At 41.3% G+C, this 12,851-nt stretch overlaps 1 protein-coding gene across 1 annotated transcript in view; it reads left to right on the top strand.

Annotated features, from left to right (window-relative positions):
* Nucleotides 1-6,833, top strand: part of txnrd3.L (thioredoxin reductase 3 L homeolog) — a 30,645-nt gene extending 23,812 nt beyond the window's left edge. Inside the window, exons 13-16 of the mRNA NM_001094191.3 lie at nucleotides 1,547-1,654; nucleotides 2,467-2,562; nucleotides 4,529-4,663; nucleotides 5,800-6,833. Of these exons, the coding sequence (NP_001087660.2) occupies nucleotides 1,547-1,654; nucleotides 2,467-2,562; nucleotides 4,529-4,663; nucleotides 5,800-5,868 (408 nt within the window). The 3' untranslated portion in view covers nucleotides 5,869-6,833. The remainder of the gene's footprint in view (nucleotides 1-1,546; nucleotides 1,655-2,466; nucleotides 2,563-4,528; nucleotides 4,664-5,799) is intronic.
* The last annotated feature ends 6,018 nt before the right edge of the window (nucleotides 6,834-12,851 follow it).

Here is a 12,851-nt window from a genome sequence, read left to right as displayed (position 1 = left end):
TAATTGTATGCTAATGGCAATATGTGTCTTTTTATGGACTGCAGTGAAACGCTCTCACTGTCATGAAACTGCTGAGTTTACCAACCTTTTGATCTCAGTACCTCTCAGTCATGGGTTTTGGCGCAACTTTATCTATATTCAGCTAAATAACCATATCTATATTATGTCCTCAGATAATTTAATTTGCAATGCCAAACGATATGGCTAATTGTATAACTGACAGATTTGAGAGCATCTAGACTGGAGTAAAGGTTGCCAAGCTGCAGGTGTGCTTCTGCCCTTAAACACGGTCGTTTTTACCTGCGCTCCCCTGCATTGTGCTTTCTTCAGTTCAGCCTCAGGGGAGCGCAGGAGTAGATGCAGTCAATTATTTTGAAGTGACCTGTACTCACACATGTAAGTGCCAAACGCAGGTAGGACACAGCATGTTACATTTCACCTGCATTTGGTGCATACATGCGTCTGTGTGAGTACAGCCCCCTTCACAATAATTGACTGCATCTACTCCTGCACTCCCCTGCGGCTGAACAGAAGAAAGTGCAATGCAGGGGAGCGCAGGTAAAAACGCCCGTGTGCAGGGCCGGCCTTAGGCCTATTGGACCAATTGGGCCCAATAGGGCCCCGCACCTCGGGTGGCCCCGCACCACAGGGGCAGCACAGATATTTCCCTCAGCACATGATGCTGCCTGGCCTGCTCCCAACTTTGAGAGTCCAGCCCACCCCCAAATCCATAGGTCCAGCCCACCCCCAACTCTGATAAGCCAGCCTATCGACCCAACTCCATAGGTCTAGCCTGCCCCCAACTCTTATAGGCCCAGTTTTCCTTTAACCTTGATAGGCCCTGCCTGCCCCCAATCCAACCAAGCCTGCTCCCAAGCTGAATCGGCCCAGCCTGCCCCAAACTAATTGGCCCAGTCCACTCTCCTATTTCCTCCCTCTCTCTCTCTCTTACCATGTGTGCCCCTATTATGTGCTCCTATTTCATCCCTCTCACTCTCTTACCTTGTCTGCCCCTTTCCTTTCTATTTTGTGCCTGTATGCCCTTATTTTCCTAAATACTTGGTGTGTCAGTAGCCAGAAACACTTTGTCTAGGGGCCCCGCCAACATGGTCCCAATTGGGCCCCACATTTGATAGGATCAGCCCTGCCCGTGTGTATGACCCCTAAGACAGATGAAATCAGATTTGGGGTTAATGGTTTTCTGCATCATTAGCTGAAGGAATTCACAGTTCTTCTGGGGCCTCACATTTTATATTAATTCAGTATTTCTACCCTATATAAAGGACACGAAACATTATTCTGCACTGGGTTTGCCAACTGTAGCCCCAGCTGTAGATGACTATCCAGTTTGTTTATGGCACTCTGGCTGCTCATCTTAATGTTAGCTTGCACACGTGATTGTAGAAATGATCTGCCCATTACATGTTACTCTTTTGATAGTATTGATTGTCTAAACCAGCAGTGCAATATCCCAAAAGCAAATGAATGAAAGGTCTTGGCTATAAAAGGTGTTTCACTGTCTAATGCCAACCCCCTTCTTTTACAGTGTGATTATATCAATGTTCCAACAACAGTGTTCACTCCCCTGGAGTACGGCTGCTGTGGTTATGCTGAGGAAAAAGCCATTGAAATTTATGGGGAAGAAAACCTAGAGGTAAGTCAAGTTCTTATTTGGTTAGAAGTACTCAACCATGTTTGGCCATGGTCATCTTTAACCGTCCTGGAATGTTTGATCTAAGACAGTGATCCCCAGCCAATGGCTCATGAACAACATGTTTTCTTCTACCCCTTGGATGTTACTCCCAGTGGCCTCAAAGCAGGTGCTTATTTTTCAATTCCAGGTTTGGAGGCAAGTTTTGGTTGCATAAAAAACAGGTGTACTGCCAAACAGTCTCCTGTGGGCTGCTAGTCCACATAGGGGCCACCAAATGCTCAATAGCACTTATTTTATATTTTATGCCACCCAGGAACCGTTTTGTTAGGGATGCATCGAAGCCACTATTTTGGATTCACCCGAACGCCTGAATCCTTCATGAAAGATTCGGCCGAATACCGAACTGAATCCTAATTTACATATGCAAATTAGGGATTGGAAGGGGGAAACATTTTTTACTTCCTTGTTTTGTGACAGTCATGTGATTTCCCTCCCCGCCCCTAATTTTCAAATTAGGGTTTGGCTGGGCAGAAGGATTCAGCCAATCTGAATACTGCTGAAAAAGACAGAATCCTGGATTCGGTGCATCCCTAGTTTTTATGCTTGTGTTGATCTAAATTTGACTCACGAGGAAATTTTTTAGGATCTGATTGGTCGTCAAGTAAACAGATCTTGTCCCGCTTTATCTACCAATATGCTTGTGTATTGCACAGCTTTAGAATGTGATTGCAGGATTTGGTTCATCATTGTAACCAATGCTTATTTGCTGAATGATTTTATCACTTTAGTGGTTTGGTTTTGTTTCTCCTTAGGTTTATCACACTTTATTTTGGCCTCTTGAGTGGACTGTTCCCAGCCGGGACAACAATACCTGTTTTGCCAAGATAATCTGCAATAAACAGGATAATGTAAGAATTTCCTTGTATCTGTATACTGATGTATTTTGTGGTTGTGAAACTGGTATAAAACAATAGGAAACTTGATTAATTGTGGAATCTAATGGCTGCAGCTACAGTGGCATTTAACTTCCTACATGTCAACCAGTACCTGACACTGTAGGGAAATTCATAACCAACCACTTACCTTAAGCCATTTCAGAAAAGCTCCTTTGGTTCTACCCAATGCCTCTGTCCTGTATCTGTAGCAGACTGTATACTGACCCTGCCTGCACAGTCTCTCCACATAAGAGAATTCATTAAAGGAATTGTTCAGTGTAAAAATAAAAACTGGGTAAATAGATCGGATGTGCAAAATAAAAAATTTTAGCCTTAAAAGTAATGTATAAAAGGCTGGAGTGGTGAATAATTCAGCTGTGTGACTGTGACCTAACTCTGCTTGTGCAAATGATCACGTGCAGCGCCAAACATTACCAACTCTTGACAAATTGCTAGGCCTCTTCTTTGTGCTGGGAGAGTTCACTTTTCCCACAGCAAGCTGATTTCTCTCTTATTTTGTGGGTTTTTTCAAATTGCACTCAATATCCTGACTGAGGCAATCCGTTCCTCAGTTGTTCTTGTTTTTCAAGCAGCAGATTCCATTCGAAGCTTTCAACATTATGTTGTTTGTACCAAAGTATGAAAAGCACATCAACTCACTGTGAGTCCTACAGTCTTTCCAGCCAGTGGACCCTTCTCCATCCCAGCCCTGGTTTTCTACATGTTTCTTAAAGGGAAAATATACCCCCCTTTTTGATATGATCTAATTTAGGTATAAACACTATTTCAACTTACAGAAATATACTAACTACCGGTAACTAAAAAAAGCAGGTTCCCTCCACCTTTTTTTTTTTTTTTGTCTGTCCATTCTGCTCTGTGTACCTGCACTAAGTGTGAAGCTGTCCCTTTTTTTTGTGCTGATACACAGAGATGCAAAAGAGATCCAATCTGCTTCTTTCCCTGTTGAAAATTGCAGGCTAAGAGCAGTTCAGCCAACACTCCTTGTGCACTTGCCTGTATGCCCACAGTGTAATGCAACCCCTTCCTCACTTTGTTTTATTGTGAGTTAATAAAACTTTGAAAATTCCTCTGCTTTCCAGTGACTCTGTGCTATCCCTCAGCCACACTCCCTTCCCAGAGACTATTATCCCACTGTTACTATAGGCACCATCTCTCCCTACTTTACCTGCTATCCCACAGTCACACTCCCTTCCCAGAGACTATTATCCCACTGTTACTATAGGCACCATCTCTCCCTACTATACCTGCTATCCCATAATCACACTCCCTTCCCAGAGACTATTATCCCACTGTTACTATAGGCACCATCTCTCCCTACTATACCTGCTATCCCACAGTCACAGTCCCTTCCCAGAGACTATTATCCCACTGTTACTATAGGCACCATCTCTCCTTACTATACCTGCTATCCCACAGTCACACTCCCTTCCCAGATACTATTATTCCACTGTTACTATAGACACCATCTCTCCCTACTATACCTGCTATCCCACAGTCACACTCCCTTCCCAGAGACTATTATCCACTGTTACTATAGACACGATCTCTCCCTACTATACCTGTTATCCCACAGTCACACTCCCTTCCCAGAGACTATTGTCCCACTGTTACTATAGGCACCATCTCTCCCTACTATACCTGCTATCCCACAGTCACACTCCCTTCCCAGAGACTATTATCCCACTGTTACTATAGACACCATCTCTCCCTACTATACCTGCTATCCCACAGTCACACTCCCTTCCCAGAGACTATTATCCCACTGTTACTATAGGCTACTTGTCATAAAATACCTGATATCCCGCAGCTACAAGTGCTTTTTTAAAGATGCTTGCCTTAGACACAAGGTGTTCCTTTGCTTTACTGATCAGCATAATAGACGATTGCTGATAATATTTTGCTTCTAATCCATACACAGGATCGAGTCATTGGTTTCCATGTACTGGGTCCAAATGCTGGAGAAATCACTCAGGGCTTTGGTGCTGCAATGAAGTGTGGCCTGACCAAAGAAAAGCTTGATGAAACTATTGGAATCCACCCTACATGTGCTGAGGTATGTACGAGTCAATTTTATAATCATGGACCAAGTATCCTTCAACTCAAAAGAATCTGTTCTTCAGCTCCTCCATTCCTAGGATATTACAGATGTAAGAGCTGGGGACAGGTTTGTTAGCTGACAGATATGTAGTTGTCCAAAAAAACACTTGCTACTCAGCTGCTGCAGTCTATACAGGTCTGTCAAAAAAGGGGCCAAAAGTGCTGGAATATAGCCCCCAACTCCAAAGGGCACCCAAATCAAAAATTCAAAAATATATTCCCAGTCAATACTCTCAAAGTTAAAAAATCACTCTTTATTTATCATAAATATTAAAAAGTAGGCATACAGACCAATTGATGCTCCGCCTTACGCGTTTCGCACCCACAGGCACTTATTCATAGGCATTACTGTTGTTACATTTGGTCACAGAATTTATACCCCAGGAAATCCCTCCCCAAACGTTAAAACCAATCACGTGTTGCCACCTCACGTTTCTTTTCTTAAAGCAACATACATATCAAATTGGTCATATTAGTATTGTTTCTCTGCCTATACTCTGTTACATCTCAGAACTATTTTATATTAGGATACCCACATTTAAACAAGCATTTAAATGGCAATCACTGCCCCATTACATTATGTACTCTCTCCTAATAATATTATTTGTATATGTCACATTCTCTTATCTGCCCCATACAACTTTATATGGACATATAGAGTTGTATGGGCAGAGAAACAATACTAATATGACCAATTTGATATGTATGTTGCTTTAAGAAAAGAAACTTGAGGTGGCAACACGTGATTGGTTTTAACATTTGGGGAGGGATTTCATGGGGTATAAATTCTGTGACCAAATGTAACAACAGTAATGCCTATGAATAAGTGCCTGTGGGTGCGAAACGCATAAGGCGGAGCATCAATTGGTCTGTATGCCTACTTTTTAATATTTATGATAAATAAAGAGTGATTTTTTAACTTTGAGAGTATTGACTGGGAATATATTTTTCAATTTTAGATATGTAGTTGTCCCCATGTTTTGTACCTTGAATGTGATAGGGCAGTACAGGATACAATGTGACACTTTCATATGGAATTATTGGTAAGGGGGGGGAGACACATAGTTACTCTGATCTTTCCTCTCTTTGCAGATATTCACAACCATGGACACTTCCAAATCCTCAGGAGGAGACATTAGCCAGAAGGGTTGCTGAGGTTAAATCCTGCTGTTAACTGATCCCTAGACCTTCTCTCCTGTGACACCAATGCGCTAACCATTGGCACATAATAACGTATCGCTGCCGGTGAGGAAACATTGATTCATCCTGGCAACAACCGTTACCTTCTATCAGTGCCACGTATTGGCTCGGTGACAGGGAAGAAGGTTCTTGGGTGATTGGTAACAGCAGGGTTACTGTGATATTGGGACGCTCTTGGGTGAGCACATCTCTCAGGTGCTTTTTATGAAGTCTTGGCTCAACACCCCCAATAGAGGAGAGCTCTGACTGATTACCCAGGATCGTTCTGTCCAACTTTTTATCCTATTCCTTTGTGTTACTATCACACAAACACCCAACGTTTGTGTGAAGTCTCCGGTGTATTAGCAAACTATGTATGGGTGGCCTTTGTGCCGAACATCTCAGAGATTCCTGCCATCCATTTGTCCTCTAGGGGGCGATAGTTGCCAGTACCAACATACTGGAGGTATACAGGGCTTGTTCGTATTCTATGTATGTGGGATGGCTCAAGTGTGTATGGAAGAAATCGCTGCTTAGAAAAAATTAAAAAATGTAATTATGCATAAATATAAACATTTTATGCATTTCCTGTGAACTGTAGTTATGTATATTTATATTTTCTACCAGCTCTCCTCTTTGCTTATTGCACCACAGCAGAGTGTGACCAGCAATAAACTCGTGCAGAATTCGTATCGGTGCGCCGTACTTTTAAGTCTGTCTGTAATTCTTGTAAACCTGTAGATAATATCAGACGGTGCAGTGTCATTAAATTGGCACCGACATCTTGGAAACAGACTTTGGTATACAAGGGGTTACTTCTTCAGCCCCCAAATAGCTTGAGCTTGAACCTTGGTATAAAAATTTCCAGGCTCTGGGAGTTCATGTGCCGTTAGTTTACAGTAGCTGCTGCAAAGAAACAGATCAATAAATTACATCAATATTTCCCACTTGTTTCTCTTAATTATTGGTTCGGGGGGGGGGGGGGTTTGCAGGGCATACAAGTTAAAGGGACAGTGAAAATCTCAGCTTTGTCCTGTTACAAGATCGGAGCTTAGATGTTGCACTAGTTTTGGGCTATTTTTGCTCCCTGGGTCAGATACTGGTGCTTTCAGACGTAGATTGCCTGGTATTGCAATATGGTGTCTTCAAGAGGGACCCACAGCTCACAGTGCTAGTCGCTTGTAGGCAGAATGTGAATGAAAAGCATCTGCAGATGGGGTGGGGCCAGCAGTAAAAAAACCCATAGGAGTTAGTTCCCCTTTAATGCCGTCTAGAAGTAATATTTAGGCCAATGCTATCCAACTGTCTCTATATAGAGATTTTTATTAAAAAAAAAAATACTTACTTTAATTCACACGTAACATATCAGTAAATCAAAAAATGCAACAAACCCTCCTGTCCACAGAGTCCATTCCTCTGTCCATAGGCAACAGTCCAAAACCCTCCACCAATTGACAAGGCCAAACTTGTCTTGTTTTTGTCCATATGGCGTTTATACCACCCCAACACAAAAACAATATCCAAACTCCCCCACCCTCTTCCAGAAATGCAGGAGTAACAAAGAAAGCATTTGCAGGACATATCTCTCCTTGTACTCTGTGCTGTGCAAGATCTCTGCCATCACCCTGAGGTTAAAAGGAGAGCAGTATCAGAGCGTGGGAGACGATATTAATACAAATACAACAGTTTCCATATAACAAGATGGCAAGATTAAGGAGGAAGGTGCACCCATCGCCATCGCTTTCCATTAGCCACAGATCTTCTTCTCTCATTTTCCTTCAGTCTCTATATAGAGGCGAGCAGTCCCACTGATCTCTCATCACGCAAACCATTAAAACTTGTTTATTACAAAATTATGTACTTTATTAAACTAGGATATAGTAAGTCCTGCCAGTATAAAGTCACTACCTGCATTGTTGCTTAAAACGTAATGGAAACAATACCCTTATAAGAGCCATGAATATCCTGTAAATTATATTAGTCACCTTATAAATGGTGACTAGTGGTGTCATCCGTTACAGTATAATCGGAGCTTATTATTAATTGAGTTTACGTCATTTGTCACATGACTCACTGAAACTTTTATAATGTATTATAGTGTATTATAATAAATAAAGTACCTCCTGTTGCCAAATATGAGGATATTAGAAGTCACCTCAGTTCCAAGACCTGTATAAAAACACTCGCCCTTTGGCCTCGTGCTTTTATACAGTCATGGAACTTCTTGGTGACTCATAATATCCTTATATTTTGCAATAGAGGGTACTTTATTCACTATATAATGTACAATAGGAAATACATGATCCTACTGCTTGCCATAGACATTGAGATTTTATTCCTGGTACGACTTAACTTTTGGATGTTGGTTGTCATTTTTAATGCCCCGATCTCAAACAAACCATTCGGATTTAAATTGTAGGATTGAAGTAGAAAAAAATCAGATATTATTTGGCCATTAATTGACAGACAACAATTTACGAAAGTTCTGGCCCGGAAATAGTTGTGCCATCACCCATGGATATGGTCAGGCAATAGTAAAGATATTCTCATTACTAGAGATTTTCTAACCTAATAGCTGTGGCTAACCCATGTAGGAGTTTGTAGGACCCCAGCATAACAAAACGCTTCTGAGATGCTGAAACCTATAGCTCAACAACAGCAGGAGGGCCTCAGGTTAGGCATCACTACTTGAAGAGAGGCTGGAAGGAGGCATACACCCGAACTGTATTTATTGGGATGGTAAGATGGGATATACTGAGAACTCTACTAGTCTTAATAAATGCAGCCAATATACGGTCACCCTGCACTGAGTGTAGATATTAGTGGGCTGCCATATTGTTCTTAAAGGAACAGTAACACCAAAAATGAAAGTTTTTTTTAAACTAATGAACATATAATATACTGCTGTGCTACACTCGTGTGTTTATTTCAGAAACACTACTATAGTTTATATAAACAAGCTGTTGTGTAGCCATGGGGGCAGCCATTCAAAGCTGAAAAAGGAGAAAAGGCACAGAATACACAGCAGATAACAGATAAGCTCTGCAGCATACAATAGGATTCTTCAGTACTTATCTGTTATCTACTGTGTATCCTGTGCTTGAATGGCTGCCCCCATGGCTACACAGCTGCTTGATTATATCAACTATAATTGTGTTTCTGAAGCAAACACATCAGTTTTACCAGTGCAAGCTGACGCTATATTCTCTATTCATTCCTTTAAAACACCTTCATTTTTTGGTGTTACTGTTCCTTTAAGTAAGGTCTTGCTTGTTCTTCAAACACAGTAACTTCTCTCCTCCCTTGTTCTATGCAAATGATGGCATCATGTTGGCACAGAATCCGCAGCGTTTCTACACACGTGTAGCAATGACAAACTGTTTAGTAACGTCTTTCATAAAGCAGCAATGGGTTAGAAATGCTGTTGGGGGTGAAATTGAGAACTAGAGGAGAATTGGGAAATGGACCAGACTGCTACTTCAGCTCTGGGTATGTATAATTCCTGGACTATTCAAGTACTCTTTGTCCTTTATTATTATGTGTGTGTCCCCAAATAACCTCATGTAGAAGGTCACATGGTTATACCCGTGTGTGTATAATATATACATACACACATACGCAAGCATTCAATGACCCTGGAAAGCACATGGCAATAAAAGAACATTACGAGACCCAATAGACAGGGTGTTAGGCAGGAGCAGACGGGGGAGGGCTTTTGTAGAGGCAGCGGTATTTCCAGCCCAGGAGAATGGGTTTGGGAATGAGCGGCATCAATAGCCTCTGTCCTTTGCCAATGGAGATAAAATTTGGGTGTAGATAGATTGCTATAGAGAGATACAGATGAATGTGCCAAAATACTTTAATACATACAGGTATGGAATCCCCCTATCAATAAAGCTCCAAATTCTGGGAAGTCCGTCTCCCATTTTATCCATATAATGCACTCTTCTAAAAATGATTTCCCTTTTCTCTGTAATAATAAAACAGTACCCAACTGAAATATATGTAATCTCTATTGGAGGCAACCCCTGCGTATTGGGCTTATTTAAGGTTTACATGATTTTCTAGTAGACTTAAAGGGAACCTGTCACCCAGACATAAAATCTGTATAATAAAAGTCCTTTTCAAATAAAACGTGAAATCCAAATTCTTTTTTTTTTTATCGAATTCATAGCTGGTGTAAACTCTTAAAAATCTCAGCTGTCAATCAAATATTGCCTGCCCCTCCTCTATGTATTAGGCAAAGAAGTGGGGCAAGCAATTACTTTCACTTTCCATTCAGCCCTTACTAGATATCACTGCTCTCCCCACATTCCCCCTCTCTTTTCCGTTTAATTGTATAACCAGTGTATGGGGATGGACATCAGGTCCCCCGTTCTGCTGCACAAACAAGATTCTGAGATGATGCAAGACTTGCCTTAATAACAGTGTCCTGCCTGCCTGCCTGCTTGCTATAATTATTAGTTCCCAGATCAAAGGAAACAAGATTCATATAATTTATACAGTGTAATTAAAGTTAACTTTTCATGAATAACGAGATAAAAATAGGTTTGGAATCATTTTTTTGGGTGACGTGTCCCCTTTAAGGTATGAAGATCCGAATTATGGAAAGAGCCGTTATCCGTAAAACACCAAGTCCCGAGCTTTCTGGATAACCGGTCCCATACCTGTACCACTTAAGTATTTTGGGACTTGCATATGGATCTTTCCAATGTAATGTTATATTGTGTATATGTTATTAAAGAGGGTATTCACCTTCACATGAGCTTACAGTATGACGTAGAGCTTGATATTCTGAGACAAATTGCAATTGGTTTTCATTTTTTATTATTTGTGTTTTTTGAGTTATTTTGCTTTTTATTCAGCATCTCCATGTAGCAATTGCAGCAATTTGGTTGCTAGGAGTTTAATTATACTAGCAACCATGCATTGATTTGAATAAGAGGTTGGGATATGAATAGGAGAGGCATAAATAGAAAGATAAGTAATATAAAGTAGCAATAACAATAAACGTATAGCCTTACAGAGCGTTTGTTTTTAGATGGGTGGTAGTGACCCCCATTTGAAATCTGAAAACAGTCAGAATAAGGCAAATAATTCAAAACCAGTTAAAAGATAATGAAGACTAAATAAAAATGTGCTGATTGTAGGCCATTCTATAGTATACTAAAAGTTAACTTAAAGGGATACTGTCATGGGAAAACGTGTTGTTTTGAAAATTCATCAATTAATAGTGCTGATCAAGCAGAATTCTACACCAAAATCCATCTTTCAAAAGAGCAAACAGATTTTTTTATATTCAATTTTGAAATCTGACATGGGACTAGACATATTGTCAGTTTCCCAGCTGCCCCCAGTCATATGACTTGTGCTCTGATAAACTTTAGTCACTCTTTACTGCTGTACTGCAAGTTGGAGTGATATCACCCCCTTCCCTCCCCAGCAGCCAAACAAAAGAACAACGGGAAGGTAACCAGATAACAGCTCCCTAACACAAGATAACGGCTGCCTGGTAGATCTAAGAACAACACTCAATAGTAAAAGCCAAGTCCCACTGAGACACATTCAGTTACATTGAGTAGGAGAAATAACAGCCTGCCAGAAAGTAGTTCCATCCTAAAGAGCAGGCACAAGTCACATGACTGGGGGCAGCTGGGAAACTGACAATATGTCTAGCCCCATGTCCGATTTCAAAATTAAATATAAAAACATCTGTATGCTCTTTTGAGAATTGGATTTCAGTGCAGCATTCTGCTGGAGCAGTACTATTAACTGATGCGTTTTGGGGGGAAAAAATGTTTTCCTATGACAGTATCCCTTTAAAGGTGAAGCACCCCTTTTAATCTGTAATAATTCCCAAACCAGAATGCTAAAGTGCAGTTTGTGGAATGGCCAGCAGGTGGCAGTGCAGAACTTGACAGGGGGCAAATTCACTAAATATAAAGAATAGACTCTGGAGAACCAATTGCTGATTAGTGATTCATCTATTCAAAACCAGTGCACGACATGTTTCGGGCCCAGTGGCCCTTCCTCAGGTGCTTGTACAAGCACCTGAGGAAGGGCCACTGGGCCCGAAACATGTCGTGCACTGGTTTTGAATAAATGAATCACTAATCAGCAATTGGTTCTCCAGAGTCTATTCTTTATATTGTGAAAGTCACTAGGTCTGGCGGTGCCTAACTCTGAAGTTGAACCAAACTAAACAACGAAAGGACTACATCATCCAATAATTCATATCTTTGGCAAATTCACTAAGATGCGAAGTTGCGCCAGGCGTAGTTTCGCCAGGGCTCCGCAAATTCACTAAAATCCGAAGTTGCGCACAGGGGTAGCGTAAGGTTGCGAAGTTGCGCTAGCGTTGATTCGCTAAGCGAAGCGAAGTTACGCTAGCGAAGGCTAATTTGCATACGGCGCCAAATTCAAATTTCAATGGAGGAATACGTATCAGCACTACAAATGCCTGGGAAACCTTCAAATCATCAAATATAAATTTTATTTTGCCCTACACATGTGCCCACTGTATAGGTAAGTTGCCATGAGTCAGGAAATGTAGGGGGGAAGGAGGGGAGCCCCAAAAAATTTTTTGATCTTTTTCAGCCTATCACCCATAATGTAGAAAACACGCCAGCGTTTTTTGGGACTTAGAAAAAATTTTGACTTTTTTTGAAGCAATCCCTATCTACTCTGTTGCGCTTCGCCTGGTCTGAGGTGGCGAAGGAAGTCTAGCGTAAAAGGTAGCGTTCAGTACACTGCGCAAGTTAGTGAATTTGCGTTGTTACGTCGCTAGCGAAAATTCGCCTGGCGTAAGGGTGCGAAGTAACACTAGCGAAACTACGCCAGCGTTCGTTAGTGAATGTGCGCAGTAACGAAAATGCCAAACGCTAGCGAATTAACGCTAGCGTTCGGCGCTTAGTGAATTTGCCCCGAGGAGTCTGTTCTTAAGAAGTCAACTGGTGCAGCAACCC

This window comes from Xenopus laevis, chromosome 4L (genome assembly GCF_017654675.1).
Source record: "Xenopus laevis strain J_2021 chromosome 4L, Xenopus_laevis_v10.1, whole genome shotgun sequence".
NCBI classification, from domain to species: Eukaryota; Metazoa; Chordata; class Amphibia; order Anura; family Pipidae; genus Xenopus; species Xenopus laevis.
The sequence above is the reverse complement of the archived record's forward strand: the minus strand, read 5'-3'. Positions and strand labels throughout refer to the sequence as shown.